The sequence below is a fragment of the Diceros bicornis genome, chromosome 37, assembly GCF_020826845.1.
Source record: "Diceros bicornis minor isolate mBicDic1 chromosome 37, mDicBic1.mat.cur, whole genome shotgun sequence".
Classification (NCBI taxonomy): Eukaryota; Metazoa; Chordata; class Mammalia; order Perissodactyla; family Rhinocerotidae; genus Diceros; species Diceros bicornis.
Window position 1 is genome coordinate 25,301,620 of NC_080776.1, and position 10,422 is coordinate 25,312,041.

The 10,422-nt window shown below is 35.3% G+C and overlaps 1 protein-coding gene across 2 annotated transcripts in view; it reads left to right on the forward strand.

The window, feature by feature from the left end:
- Window positions 1–9,915, forward strand: part of RBM44 (RNA binding motif protein 44) — a 37,351-nt gene extending 27,436 nt beyond the window's left edge. For both annotated transcript variants that reach the window (XM_058533489.1, XM_058533491.1), the window contains 4 exons: window positions 77–365; window positions 5,482–5,627; window positions 5,761–5,905; window positions 9,755–9,915. In XM_058533489.1, coding sequence (XP_058389472.1) covers window positions 77–365; window positions 5,482–5,627; window positions 5,761–5,884 — 559 coding nt within the window. In that variant the 3' untranslated portion in view covers window positions 5,885–5,905; window positions 9,755–9,915. The remainder of the gene's footprint in view (window positions 1–76; window positions 366–5,481; window positions 5,628–5,760; window positions 5,906–9,754) is intronic.
- Window positions 9,916–10,422: the final 507 nt, after the last annotated feature.

Here is a 10,422-nt window from a genome sequence, read left to right on the forward strand (position 1 = left end):
TAGTTACAAAATGAAGTTGGAGGCAATTTAAAGTCATTAACAAAGAACCTTTTGGTTTTCTGTTTTTATATTTTAGATATGCATCTCTTGCTTTAAAAAAAAACAGTGATGCAAAGATGGCTGTGAAAGAAATGAATGGGATAGAAATAAATGGAAAATCAGTCAATGTGCGGCTTGTTAAAACTCCTGGAGAATATACATCACCACTGTCCTCCAAAAATGGAAATAGAGTTAGTTTGAATAATTTGGAGAAAAGCACTAGCAAAGAAATCACCTCAGCCTCCTCTATTTCTAGATTGCCCAGAACTAGGCCAAGGCAGCTGGGATCTGAGCAAGACAGTGAGTTTTTCCCTTTTGACCAAAAGGTTAGTTTTCTTGATTGATCCCTTAAATAGTCTTTGTATATGCCATATTGCAATAAGTTATTTGTTTGTGGAACAAATAACTCTAGAATCAGCAATCCTGAAGTGGGAATAAGAATGTTGATCAGAATTGTTTTTAACTTTGGATCCACCCTAACCTGCTTTTGTACAACTCTAGTTGCTCCTGGGGGACAATGTAGATCTTTGTAGACCTAGCTACAGAGAAACTCATTTGTCTTTAACAAGCCTCTTTGCCAAAGCTTTGGAGTCTTTTTGTCTCTTTATTTTTGGATAGTACTACTCTATAAGTAGCTAATTACACTTTCATCATTCTATTTTTTCACAGCTAACTTTATCTCATAATTATTAAAACTATAAAATGTAGTCATTTTATTATATATGCCATGATCTTTACCTCATTGGTGTCTTAAACACCATGTGGAAAGTGATGAAGTTGGCTTGTTCACTCTTATCTCTCCACTGCTCAGCAAAATGCATGACATCCTATAGGTGTTCCACAGATTTTTAAAAATTTATGTATAGTAAAATTCACTCTTTTTGCTGTCTTTTTTTTTTTTTTTTTTTTTTTTTGTGAGGAGATCAGCCCTGAGCTAACATCCGCCAATCCTCCTCTTTTTTTGCTGAGGAAGACGGCCCTGGGCTAACATCGGTGCCCATCTTCCTCCACTTTATATGGGACGCCGCCACAGCATGGCTTACCAAGCAGTACTTCGGTGCGCGCCCGGGATCCGAACCAGCGAACCCCGGGCCGCCGCAGCGGAGCGCGCGCACTTAACCGCTTGCGCCACCAGGCCGGCCCCTCTTTTTGCTGTCTTTGAGTTTAGAAAAATGCATATAGTCATGTAACCACCACCACAATCGATACGAAACAATTCCATCATTCCTTTTAAAACATTCTCTTGTGCTCTGCTCTGTTTCCTATTCTTATAATTTTACCTTTTGCAGAATGTCATATAAATGGAATAGTATGCAGCCTTATTAGTCTGGTTTCTTTCACTTACCTTAATGCATTTGAGATTGATCCATGTTACTGTATATATCAGCAGTTCATTCCTGTTCATATTTTGACCATTTTTATTGGGTTATTTTCTTATTATATTAATAATTATAATTATTATTTGAGTTTTTAATACTGTCATGCGTCACTTAATGATATGGATGTGTTCTGAGAAACGTGTTAAGTGATTTCATCGTTGTGCGAACATCAGAGAGTGTGCTAACACAAAGCTATATGGTATAGCCTACTACATACATAGGCTATATGGTACTAATCTTATGGGAGCACCATCATATATGTGGTCCGTCATTGAGCAAAACCTTGTTATGTGACAGATAACTGTATTCTGAATAGAAATCCTTTTATCAGATAGATATGTGATTTGCAAATACTTTTTTCTAGCCTGTACTTTTTCTTTTCATTCTTTTAATAGTGTGTTTCTCAAAGCAGGAATTTTTTATTTTGATCAAGTACAATTTATCAGTTTTTTTTTATCTTGTGCTTTTAGTGTTGTATCTAAGAAATCTTTGCATAACTCATGGTCACAAAAATTTTGAGTTAATTTTTATATAATGTGTGAGGTATGAATTGAAATGGTTTTGTTTCTTTTTATTTTGCATATGGAATTGTTCCAGCATCATTGAAAAGACTATCCTATCTCCATTGAGTTATCTTTGCACCTTTATGAAAAATCAATCGACCATATTTGTGGGGCTGGCCCAGTGGCATAGTGGTTAAGTTCACAGGCTCTGCTTTGGCGGCCCGGGGTTCGCAGGCTTGGATCCTGGGCGCAGACCTATGCACCACGGCTCATCAAGCCATGGTGTGGCAGGCATCCCACATATAAAATAGAGGAAGATGGGCATAGATGTTAGCCCAGGGCCAATCTTTCTCAGCAAAAAGAGGAGGATTGGCAACAGATAGTAGCTCAGGGCTAATCTTCCTCACTACACACAAAAAAATCAATCGACCATATTTGTGTGGGTCTATTCTCTTCCATTGATCTGTTTGTCTTTCCACCAATACTACACTATCTTAATTATTGTGGCTTTATAGTAAGTCTCGAAATCAGGTAGAATGAGTCCTCCAACTTTACTCTTCAAAATTGTTTTGGCTATTCTAGTCTCTTTGCCTTTCTATGTAAATTTTATAATTCAACTTGTCAGTATCTACAAAAAAATCCTACTTGGATTTTTACTGGGATTTTTTTGAGTCTACAGATAAGAGCAAATCCCTTTTTAATAAATGGATGAAAGAATAAATATTTGTTGAATAAGATAAAGGTGTCTCTTCTAACTGTGTCTTTTATCCCATCCTTTCCTAATTCCTGGAGTTATCCCATTCCTCTTGAGTACCATTAGTGACTGCATTTCCACTCACAGACCTTTCTCTCTACTCACAGTCATGCACAACTTTTCCTAATTCTGACAAGATTTTCGCTTGACTTTTCATTCTTTTGAAGTTACCATCCTTATTTGTTCTGTGTTTTTACTGCCAAACTTCCCAAACAAGTAGTTTATATCCAGTCTCCTGATTTCTTTGATTGTTTTCCCTTCATCCTAATAATATGACTTCAGTCTCTAAAATTTTACTTGAACTGCTCTTTCTGTTGTCACTAGTGACGTTTTTATTGGTCTTTCCCATCTACCTTCTTTTTGACCACTTAGCCTATTTGAAGCTGGTCATCCCTTTTTTTTTTTTTTTTTTGCAGAGGAAGATTCACCCTAAGCTAATATCTGTTGCCAATCTTCCTCTTTTTTTTTAACGTGAGCTGCCACCACAGCATGGGCCACTGACAGACAAGTGGTGTAGGTCCGCGCTGGGGAACCAAACCGAGGCTGCAGATGCAGAGCATGCCGAACTAGACCACTAGGCCACCGGGGCTGGCCCATGGTCATCCCTTTCTTGAAACTCTTTTCCTTTCATCTCAGTGACACTTCGTGTTTAGGGTGGTTTTTTTGGTACATAGCCTCTCAGAGTAGGAAGGAAGTAAACAAAGTACAGTTGGGCTACATGGAGGCCTGAACTGGAGACTTAGTGACTGTGGCTGCTCCCCTCCCCTTTCATGTGGTACATATGGTTTCTTGCCTCTGCAACCCTGTATGCTCTATTCTGCTTCTCTTTGCACACTGACTTTGTCTGCTCATGGCTTGTCTCTTCCTCTATTTGGCTTTATTTTGCTTAATTCTAACCCTACAGTGTTTTTCAGTTCATGTTCCTCTCATCATTTGACTAACTCATTTTCTCCATGTTCCAATTCCTTTTCTTTAGACATAGAATCTGACTGATCCAGCCTATGATTTTGGTGTTCATTAGTTCAGGTGACAGCACTCTTGGTCCAGTCAGCTGGGGCAGTGGGCCGTGGAGTTGGCAGAGGGAAGGTTGTATGGTATAAACAGGCACTGTGGGCTAGGTAGGAGTTTGTTATCTTAGTGTGTGTGGTTAGGGAGGCTCCTTTTACCATCTTTGCTAAACTATACTCTCAAGTTCTCTTACCTTTCCAGCAATTTCCTGTCATGTTTCTTTTTCTCAGATTCTCAACATTTATTCATTATATTCATTCATTTAGAAAATATTTATAGTCTACAATGAGAGGCAGATTAGTGATGATTAAGAACAACACATTCATAACCTGGCTCTGCCACCTACTCATCATGTGCTGGGGCAAGTTACCTAACCTCTGTGTCTGAGCTTCCTTATCTTAAAATGAGAATAAGAGTTCCAACCTCACAAATTTAAGGTTTAAATGTATTTACTACAGAAAAATTCTTAGGACAGTGCCTGGTACAGCAAATGTACTCAATAAATAGTAGCTATTATTGTTGTTGTTTAACAGTAATTTGGCTCTTTCTTGAAATCTCATCCTCTCTGTGGTTTCAACTATCACTTAAACTATTGTATCCCAAACTTTTTTTTTTTGGTGAGGAAGATTTGCCCTGAGCTAACATCTGTTGCCAGTCTTCCTCTTTCTGCTTGAGGAAGATTGGCCCTGAGCTACCATCTGTGCCAATCTTCCTCTATTTTGTATGGAGGACACTACCACAGCATGGCTTGATGAGTGGTGTAGGTCCGTGCCCAGCATCTGAACTCACAAACCTGGGCCACTGAAGCAGAGCACACAAACTTAACCACTACACCGCTGGACCGGCCCCCCAAACTTTCATTTATTCAACAAACAGTTATTACCTACCAACTGCACACACTATATTCTAGACACTGGGAAAGCAGCAATGAACAAAACAAGACAAAAATCTGTGTTCTTGTAGAGTTTAAATCTAGTGAAGGAGAAAAGGCAATAGGCAAATGAAGAAAATACATAATATTCTGATGTGACATCTAATATTTTAAATTTAATGTCTTGATTTTTCATCTAGGCTCTAAAGTCTCAGCTCTTCCTTTGTTGAACTTCTGTGGGATTTACAGTGGTTTCATACAATTTATAGCCTACTTTCCTGGTTAATAGTAATGTTCCTGGTTAATTGATCCTTTTAATTTGTCTCGTCAGTTGGATTATAATGTTCATAAGTGGAGGGAGTTCTATTTTATATCACTAGTTTTCCCCCCACAGCATGTGGTACAGTTCTGGGCATATAGTTTGTGTTCATTACATATTTAGTAAATAAGAAGTAGAATATTTATAATTACTGTGTAGACCAGGCCTTTCTTTGTCAGGTTGGGTAAGAGAAATAAGCCTTCTTGCCCTAAGCCAGAGAGATTTATTGTGTGTAATGAATTAACCTCTCTCCTGTGCATCTAGAATGAAACTAGTTATGTCCTGTCTTTGGGGAAATTGAGAAAATAGTTAACATCATTTTCTGTGTTCTGTGGTTCGGATGAAGAATCCCAGTTGAGAGAGGCTGATTTAGACATAGCCTCATATACTTTATCACTACTATAAGAAAACGTGTTTGTCATTTTTTTAATACATGGCCCTGAACACAGCTCAAGTAAATCCACTTGATATAAATAATCCCAAATAAAAGTTAATTTCTTAGGAATTTTTATTTTACTATTTGTAATTTTAAATTTTATTTTAATAAGCTGGATTGTCTCTATGTAATGGTTACTGATTTTAAGAATACATTTAAAATGCTTGTTTAGGGTGTCAAGAAGAATTGTAAACAGATTGAATCTACTAAATTATTACCTGATATGCCTAGTCAGTTCATACCTCCAAATACATTGAACCTGAGTAGCTTTACCAAGATCATGAAGAGACTGGCTGAACTACATCCAGAAGTTAGCAGGTAATGACTACAATTATATTTTAACTGGTTGTAAAATTTTTATGTAAAAATATTCAATTCAATAACTTAGCCATATTTGAAATGCATTACTTTGGAAAGGACAAATGCTCACGTATGTTTTTCTTTTGCATAGAGACCATATTATAGATGCTCTTCAGGAAGTAAGAATAAATCATAAAGGTTTTCTGAATGGCTTATCTATTAACACTATTGTGGAAATGACTTCATCTGTTTTGAAAAAGTCTGCATCCAGTTAGGAATAAAAGAAGCAATAAGAGGTAAGTCAGTCTTATCTTTTGTATTTAAACATTGCTTAAAATTTTTAAGCTATAGATTTCATTTTATTTTATAAATAAATAAAAAGAATAATATTAATTTTTAAATAATAAAAATAATATAAATTAAAAAACAAAAATTCTGTATTTATCTCATTAATAATGAAATAAATAAATATAAAATAAAAGAAATGAAATAAATAAGAAATACAACTCTATCTCTAGGTAATCTAATTTTATACATAAAAAATTCTGAAGATTCTATATATAAACTATTAGAATTAAAAAGGGTTGCTTATACAAAGACAGTACACAAAAATCAATTGCTCTTCTACATGCTATCCATAATGTTAGAAAAATGAATTTTTTAAGAAGATATTTGTAGTAGCATTAAAAAAATATCAAACACTTGGGCCAGCCTGGTGTCGTAGCAATTAGGTTCGGACTCTCTGCTTCAGCGGCCTGGGGTTCGCAGGTTTGGATCCCAGGTTCGGACCGATGCACCACTTGTCAAGCCATGCTGTGGTGGTGTCCCATATAAAGTAGAGGAAGATGGGCACAGATGTTAGCTCAGGGCCAATCTTCCTCTGCAAAAAAGAGGATTGGCAACACATGTTAGCTCAGGGCTAATCATCCTCACAAAAAAAAAAAATCAAATCTTAGGAATATGTCTAACAAAAGATATTTAAGAATTCTATCTGAAAACTATAAAACATTGAGAGAAATTAAAGAAATTCTAAATAATGAGGGATTCTAATTCGAAATTTGAGGAAGATAGCCTCTGTATAGATTAAAAGACTCAATAGTGTAAAGATGTCTTTTCTCCCCATCCTATCCAGTGCATTCAGTGCCATCTTAATAAAATCCCAAAAGGATATTTTTGTGGAACTTGGCAAGCAGATTCTCAAAGTTATATGGAAATACAAAAGGTCAACAATAGCCAAGTCCATTTTGAAGAAAAATAAGGTAGAATGACTTTATCACATATTAAGATATGTATAAAGTGACAGTAAGATAGTATGGTATTGGCACAAGGATAGACAAATAGATCAACAGAATCAAAAAGAGAATGCAGAAACAGTCTTAGGAATAAGTATTCACGTCATTAGAACAAAAGTGTCATTGCAAAGCAGTAGAGAATAGAACAGTCTTTTCTGTAAATGATGCTGGGTTAATTATATATTCACATGAAAAGAAATTCTCACTATCACATTGCCAGGCATTCTGATACATTGCTGTTGGTACAACCAATGCAAATGAAATTCATCAATGTCTATAAAAATTGTATATGCATTCACTCTTTGACCCAGAAATCTCGCTTCACCAGTCTATGTCAGAGATACACTGGAAAATATAAAATGACTTAGGCACAAGTTTATTTTTGTGGGATTGTGTGTAATTGCAAAAGATTGGAAATATCTACATATTGGCTATTATGCAGTCGTAAAACAATAAGAAAAATCTCTACCCTGATAGAGCAATCTTTAGTAGATATTGTTAAGTGACTAAAAGAAAGGAGATAATATATATAATCTGCTATCTTTGTGTAAGAAAGGAAAAAATATTAATATACACATGTGTTTGCTTATATCTGTGAGAAGAAAATCTGGAAGGAAAAGCTGATAAAATGATTATGTGGAGAGGGTGGGGATAGGGATGGAAGGGAAAGTTCTCTGAATATAATTGACTTAGTTTTGGCTTTGGAAACATAAATGCTTTGCATATGTAAATATAAAATTAAATCAAAAAGTAAAGAGAAATAAGTCAAAAAATGAAAACAAAGTAAAATTAATGAAACTAATTATATTTTAAATTGGTCATGTAACTACCTAAGAGTAAAGAATTATTTCAACTACATTAATACAGCATTTTCAGTATACATCTTAGTATCATATATTCTGAGAACAACTAGAGCTGCAAAGATATCATAAACTGTATAATTATTAATTGTCTAACAGTAATATAAATATTATTATATTGATATTTGTTTATAGAGAGGATAATTATGGTAATGTTAGGAACCAAGATCTTTGGTGTATAAGAAAAAAGATACAGGTTTAAAATAAATGGTTGAATTTAAAAGTCCTGTATATTACATTTTAATTGGAAATAATATAAATTCATGATTCTGTTCTTCAAAAATACATATTTTTAGGGGCCGGCCTGGTGGCATAGAGGTTAAGGGCGCGCGCTCCGCTGCTGGCACCCCGGGTTCGGTTCCTGGGCGCGCATCGATGCACCGCTTGTCAGGCCATGCTGTGGCGGTGTCCCACACAAAGTGGAAGAAGATCGGCACAGATGATAGCTCAGGGCCAGCCTTCCTCAGCAAAATGAGGAGGACTGGCATGGATGTTAGCTCAGGGCTGATCTTCCTCAAAAAAAAAAAAAACAAAACATATTTTTAGCTCTACCCACTGAAAATACTTAGAAACAGTGACAATCCAATGACATTGAGTGTGGCTAGCATCCAGATTGTCATCTCAAAATACCATTTCCTACTTTCTTCTTTTATTTCTCTTTGCAGCCACACATTGAAATATACTGCATTATGTTTACTTTCTTAACAACCATTTTCCTGTCATCTTGTTTCTACCCCCAGTACTCTATTCAGCCTAATCTTGATAATTTCCAAGTTAGTTCCCAAATAATCAGCTAAGTGATTTCCTCATTATTTATCCTCCTAAACCAAACTGTACAGCCCAGTGAATTTTTACATATCTATGCCTAGAGCTATATACCAGGTCAAAGAACATAAGGTTTCCAGTACCTCAGAAACTTTATTTGTGTCCCTTCTCACACACCCGTACATTCCCCTAACCACAGAGGTAACCTTTAGGTGCTCAGAATTCAGCAATGAAAAGATAAAATTCCTGCCCTCAAGGTACTTACATTCTAAAGAGGAGAAGGAAATAAATCGACAAGGTAATTTCAAATAGTGACAAATTCAGCAATGAAAATAAAGCAGAGCAATGGGCTAGTAGAAAACTGGGAGAGGAGCTAGCTGTACTTAAACTGAGGCAGCTTTTGTCAGGAGGATTTTACATGAATATAAAACTTCCTCAAGGATGCTTATTAGAATTTCCTTTTCAGATTTATTTCCCATGGTCATATTTGTCTTAAAAATAATAATTTTCAAGCCAGCCCTGATGACCTAGTAGTTAAAGTTCAGCACACTCTGCTTTCATGGCCCAAGTTCGGTTCCTGGGCGCAGAACCACACCACTCATCTGTCAGTAGCCATGCTGTGGTGGCGGCTCACATAGAAGAACTAGAAGGACTTACAACTAGAATATACAACTATGTACTGGGGCTTTGGGGAGGAAACAAAAAAAGAGAGAGAGAGGAAGATTGGCAACAGATGTTAGCTCAGGGGGAATCTTTCTCAGCAAAAAAAATAATAATAATAATTTTCATATAATAGATATTCATTAGTAAACCAGTATTTGTGAATTCATCTTTATGATCCTAGCTTAGGTGCCTTATAGTGAATGAAGTCACTCTAACATCTCACTTAAGTGATTTTCTGTTCAAGACACTGCCACATTTTTACCATGATGACAATCCAGTTTTCTCTGTTAAAACAGAATCTGAATAGTTTTCGGTATGTATAATACCTGGGGGCCTATTTCTATTATTGATCTAGTCATAGAATTGAGTGATATGCTTAGTCAAGGCACAGAATTTAATGTTAAATGAGAATATGTGATACTCATATATGTGATAAATGAGTTTAAGGATAACAATTGGTTTAGTAGTAGAGTATACTGATAACTATATACTTTTCTGGAATATTGGATTTAGCATAATCAACACATTTTATTGTTGATTTCTCCCTTCTTTTCTTGACCTATAGAATTTCCTTGGAAAACTTGAGTTCCCTCCTATAGAGAATGTTCTGCAGCACGTACGAAAAAGTTGTGGTAATAGCAAGATGATTGTAATTAAATAGGCTCAATAAATGGATTTAGCTGTTTATAATATTCTACTTTACAGTCCTCCTTTAAAATCTAGCAACTGTTGTTTCTATAATATTACAATCTTCTCTATATAAAATTAAAAGATAATTTTAATGTTTATAAACTTTGTATTTCAAACTTGTTACTTAGAGACTTCAAGCTACATATTTTGGATCAGAATAAATGGTCATGTCCATTTAAAAAAGCTTTGTTAAATCAGTTTTTTAAAATACTGACCAAAAAAGGTTTATTATTGTTTCAGAGTTCATTAAATGATTTCCATACATGAAAAATGTAATTTACCTGAAGTTCTTGTCTTAGTTCCAGTTCCATAGGAAACATAGGATAACACACAAACTGAATCTATAGATACGCAATATTTTGGGGCATGTATATTTTTAAGCTTCCAAGATAATTAAATTACTGCTGTGATATATTGAATGCATTTTTATGACTTCATTATAAAACATTTAGATGTATTTTCCCTAGGAAGAGTGAACCCATGCATGCTTTGGTAAAGTACTTAAATTTAAGTGGTCACCATATTGCTTATGTTTGTTTTGTA